General features: G+C 44.6%; 1 gene segment (V, D, J or C); it reads left to right on the forward strand.

The window, feature by feature from the left end:
• The first annotated feature begins 2,851 nt into the window (after positions 1-2,851).
• LOC114906397 lies at positions 2,852-3,976 on the forward strand. The segment is given in 3 exon segments: positions 2,852-2,911; positions 2,996-3,414; positions 3,800-3,976. Coding segments are annotated over 3 exon segments (522 nt in total).
• The last annotated feature ends 1,179 nt before the right edge of the window (positions 3,977-5,155 follow it).

The raw sequence follows: 5,155 nt of genomic DNA on the forward strand, positions 1-5,155 counted from the left end.
GTCCACAGAGACACAGATCCTTGATGAGAGAGTGAGATTTCATCAGTTAAAATGATCGTTTCCTAACAATAAATTTTACCCATGATGCATCTGAGTTTATGAATGATTATAACTTGAATGATTCAATGGATTTAGCAATGGTTGAAAACAAAATCAATACCTTGAATTATTATTATTAATTTTAATTTATGTTGCCACAGAGAAGAATTTGACAATCACAATTTCAGTAACACATTTCCATTACTTAGACTTATACTTCTTAAATTTTAGATACCCTGTTGTTTCATAATAAATATTTCATTACATCCCTCACATTTGAAACTGGATTCCAAGTGGACCTAGAAGATGAAATGTGAGGATAGCGAATGTCTGTACATTCAGTAACATCTAAGACAACTAATTTAATATCACACGAGGGCATTGCTCATTTCCAAGTATACTTCCTGCTTCTTCTTTTCTCAATGATTCCAACAAACATACTAAATGACCTAAACCATCTGTCCTCAATGTTCCTGAAATCCACAACTCATTCTGAGCTTATACTCTCAAGATTTTATAAGGGAGAACACAGAAACCGTCAGAAGGACCTGCCCACGTGGTCCCCATGAAGCCACCACCATCAGCCCTTCTCCCTCTTATCACGAAGGTCAGGCGCTCTTGCTGTGACCATCACTAGTAACCTGCAAAGAAAGATGACTGAAATCTCCCCACTTCTTTTTCCCATCACCCACTGGGCGTCTCTAATAGATATTCCCTCCAGCATTATCATATGACCTGGTTTCCAGACTGAATGGACCCCAATTATCTCCACAAAGGAAAAATAACTTTTTTCAGTTCTGGTGAACTAACACATTTTTCCTAGGGTTAAATGGACCCTAACAACACATCCCCACCCACTGAAACATAAAGACACCTGTTATATATCCTTCTATGTTAACATGAATTTGGATGGATCTCCTCTAATCTACCAGCTCATGAAGGACAGGTCAGATGCTGGGGCATCTGTTCAAATGCAGGCCCTTCTTCCACCTGGTGAATAATGGGCCCACCTGGTTCTAGGTTTTAGATGCCATCCCTTCCATTATCCTATCCCATGGCGTATCAGCTCAATTTTCAGTTCCTGACAACAGGGTGCAGACTTGTCCTTTGATTCTTGCCCATATTACTTTGTTCGGCTCTCCTATTATCGACATTCAAGCAGGCAGATCCTTTAGTATTGAATTTACTCTGCAAATATTATTGGACAAGCTAGAAGAAGTATCGTACTCTCTTCATGAAAGAGTATGGAGTAAATATCTTCTCACAGACGGCAGGCTCGACATCAGTCAGTGTACAGGTGAAATCACTGGGCTGAGGGAGAGCTGACCTGCCCCAGACCCACAGTAGTGACCTCTCAGGGCAGGAGTGGAGCCAGCGCTACATGTACAGGGTGTCAGTCAGTGATGGGGACTCACGTTGGTCTTTCTGGTTCCCAGGAGAAGTAACATCACTGATGACACTCATGTCAACATCCAGCACCCCTGGCAACCCCACTATAAATTTCAGACATACCATTACCATCGTGATCCCCAGTTTACATCCTTGCAGACTGAAATGCAGGTGGTGAGGCCACATCCTCAGTGCCCACAGTGAGATGGGATGGAGCTGTGCTCTGCTCTCCAGCACCATTTACTTATATGACCTCAGGCACAGTCCCAGGACTCAGTGACTCAGGGACTCAGGAAAGCTCTCACGTGGACTTTTCAAGGGAACCTGCTTCCTGAGGTGAGGACTTTCCTCTGACCATGACACCCACATACTCTGCAAGCCATTCACTTTGAAGGTTTACTTCCAAGAATCATGCATGTTCTCTCACCCAGTGCAGTGGGAACTGTGTTCCCTGAGCTCCAATGTCACTGGCTGTGACAGGGAGAGTAAAAATGAACACTTCTAGAAGTAGTGAGTCTGTGCACTGTGACCAGGTCACCCGCCCAGCATGTTGGAGTCCTGAGGAGCTTCCAGGAGCTGTCTGTTCTTAGACCTTGCTAGCCCTGGGGATTCCTCAACGTCCACCTGCAAGGAAGGAGCCCTGAAGCTCGCACTGTTCCTGCAGACACTCAGTTGTGCACAGGAAACAGGCAGGTCAGGCTTCAGGCCATGTCAGCAGTGCTAGGATCCATGACCATCTCAGCAAGAATGATTACCTTGTCCACAAAATACACGGTGTGTTTAGTTGTTATGAATAAATCCACCTCCAGAGTAACTCTTGATAACATTTAAACTGTTTCAGGTGAAGAAATGTTCACCCAAGTTAAGGGACACACGAAGTCCGTTGTGAATTATGATAAACATTAAATTTTACCTCACTCTGTCTGAATTCAATGTGATTATTACATGTATGGTTTGTCTCAAATACTTGCACATCCAGGAAATAAACATGAGGTAATGCAGAAAGGAAAAAAACAAGAGTCTGTGTCTGACATCTTGGAGGACCCTGAATGTGTGATGGGTATTTATGTGAAATATATACATCCATGGAATTAAAGTCTACTGCCCAAATCTGCCGTTAATCCTTGAGCACAGCTGATTTCCTCACTAGCCCTTCAGCATCATTTCATTCCTGGACACTGAGTCCCCCAGGCATAGGGAGGGGACGCCAGGTGGCGGCTGAGTTCTCTGAGGAAACAGTCAGCAGCGTCCTCAGGTGGAGTCCCAGAGACTGGGACCTCCCTTCACTACTTCCTGCTTTTTATAAAAAGGTCCCTCCCATATGCAAATATCCCCTTAGACCACAAGGTAAAAACAAAGTACCTGTTCACTTAAATTCGGGTTTCTCCTCATGCTTGAAGAGAATTTCTGGGCTTCAGGAATCTCATCTGCAAGAAGATGAATCCACTGTGGTTCTTCCTCTTCCTGGTGTCAGCTCCCAGAGGTGAGTTTCTCAGGGATTCAGACGTGAACACCTGGGGAAGCTGCATCTGAGCCCATGAGTCACCGTGGTTCTCTCTGTCCACAGGTGCCCTGTCCCAGGTGCAGCTGCAGGAGTCGGGACCCAGTCTGGTGAAGCCCTCACAGACCCCCTCCCTCACCTGCACTTTCTCTGGATTCTCATTAACCAGCTATGCTACAGTAGCCTGGGTCCGACAACCTCCAGGAAAGGGGCTGGAGTGGGTTGGGGGGATAGATAGTGATGGAAGCGCATATTATAACCCAACTCTTAAGTCCCGGCTCCGCATCACCACGGACACCTCCAAGAGCCAAGTCTACTTATCGCTGAGCAGCCTGACAACTGAGGACACAGCCGTGTATTACTGTGCAAGAGACACAGTGAGGGGAAGTCAGTGTGAGCCCAGACACAAACCTCCCTGCACGGAGGCCCGTTACCACCAGGGGTCGCACAGGACCCAACAAGTACAGGGCTGCGACCTGCAGCAGGTGCATATATGGGCTGGGAGGGAATTCTTGTTAGATCCTGTGCTTTCCTCTTCCTGCCCAGGACCTCTACCAGAGACTCTGTACTGTATCCTAATGTTTCATTGCTGTGGATTATGAAGTGTCTAAAAATTTTTGTGTGCATATACATATTTGCTTTTTATTTTTATTATAGCTGTGTATATATATATATTCATATGCACAGACCCATATAATACTCAAGAATTAAGGTTGTTTATCATTTCTTTATCTTTTTCTCAAAGGAGCTCAAAAAAACCCTGCAGCTCACCATAATTTTCAATTTCAGCCTGAAGTTTGTGAAACGTGTAAATATCCTGACAATGCACATGAGATTTTTACAGTATTAATTGTTGTTTTGTTTTTGTAGATGTGGAAGGAAGAGACACACCATCCTGCTTTCAGGCAACCTGTACAGGCATTCTGAATTCTGCAGCGGGCAGTGTTATAGACTCTAACGCCAGAGCGCTCCAATACTGCACATGCAATTATCCTCGTTATTCACAGATTCCAAATCTGCAAATTCACCTACTTCTAGCTTTTATGAGCACCCTAAAATAAATACTGTCATTTTGTGGTCATTCACAGACATTAAAAACGTGGCCGGTTGTTTGAATCAGGCAACACACATGCGTGCACTAACACACACACACACACACATACATACACACACACACACACACATTTTCCCAGCTGAGGTCAGTCAAGGTGATGCTCTCTTTAATTGTTTCAACTCCCGTCCTGTAATTGAGCACTTTCTGGGGTCAAATTAGTGCCATGCTTTTCACATTTCCGTGATTCTTGGCAATTGTTTAAAGTAGTCCCAGGCATAGGGCTGAGGAACAGTCTAGTGTCCCTACGCACAAGTGGCTGTGAGTGGACTTAGGGAAAATATACATGAGACATCAGCTTCATTCAGGCATGAGTTATATGGCCATGGGTGCTGAAAATGATACTCATGTTTCCAATATAAAGTTCATCGGAAACCTGAAGACAAAACTCGTTGCTGCACATGGGATGCAGCCTTGGAAACTTCACTTAATTCCAAATACAGCCTGGCAAGTGTGGGCTTATGGCCAAGAAGAGGGTGGGGTGGAGTGGACTGGAAATTATTAACAGAAGAAATACAGGCTAAGGGGATTCTGGTTACATAGACTCAAAAGGATTCTTGCTAAATGGAGACCGGGGTGATCAGATACCGTGTGGGTGATAGGAGGTTTGATGGCTTTGATCAACTACTGCGGGTGATCAGAGTTCAAGGGTAGGGGATTCTCATTATTCTCACTTAGCAGGGCTCTTGACAAAAACTGGTCATGCACATATAAACACAGAAGCCCACAGGTCAAGACTAGTTGAGAAGAGAATTACAAGGATCCTGTTGGCAAAGGGGTGGTCAGGGGTCTTTGTCACACTTAACAAGAGGAATAATGAACAGACAAGTAAACCAGGGATGCACACAGAAACACAGAGAAAAGACCATCTGAGGACTCAGTGAGAAGACGTCCATCTGCAAACAAAGGAGAAAGGCCTGAGAAGGACCCAAACCTGCTAACACCGTGACCTTAGACTTCTTGCCTCCAGGCCTGAGAGGAATCCATTGCTCTTGTTTAATCCACCAGTCTGTTATTCTGTAATGGCCACACTAGCCAACGAGTACACCTATAATATAGACGCAGATAGACATATATGGAAATGTAAGTATCGTATTGGAAAAGGAACATCACCC

Source organism: Monodon monoceros, unplaced genomic scaffold (assembly GCF_005190385.1).
Source record: "Monodon monoceros isolate NGI ecotype Baffin Bay Population unplaced genomic scaffold, NGI_Narwhal_1 Contig3545_ctg1, whole genome shotgun sequence".
NCBI lineage: Eukaryota > Metazoa > Chordata > Mammalia > Artiodactyla > Monodontidae > Monodon > Monodon monoceros.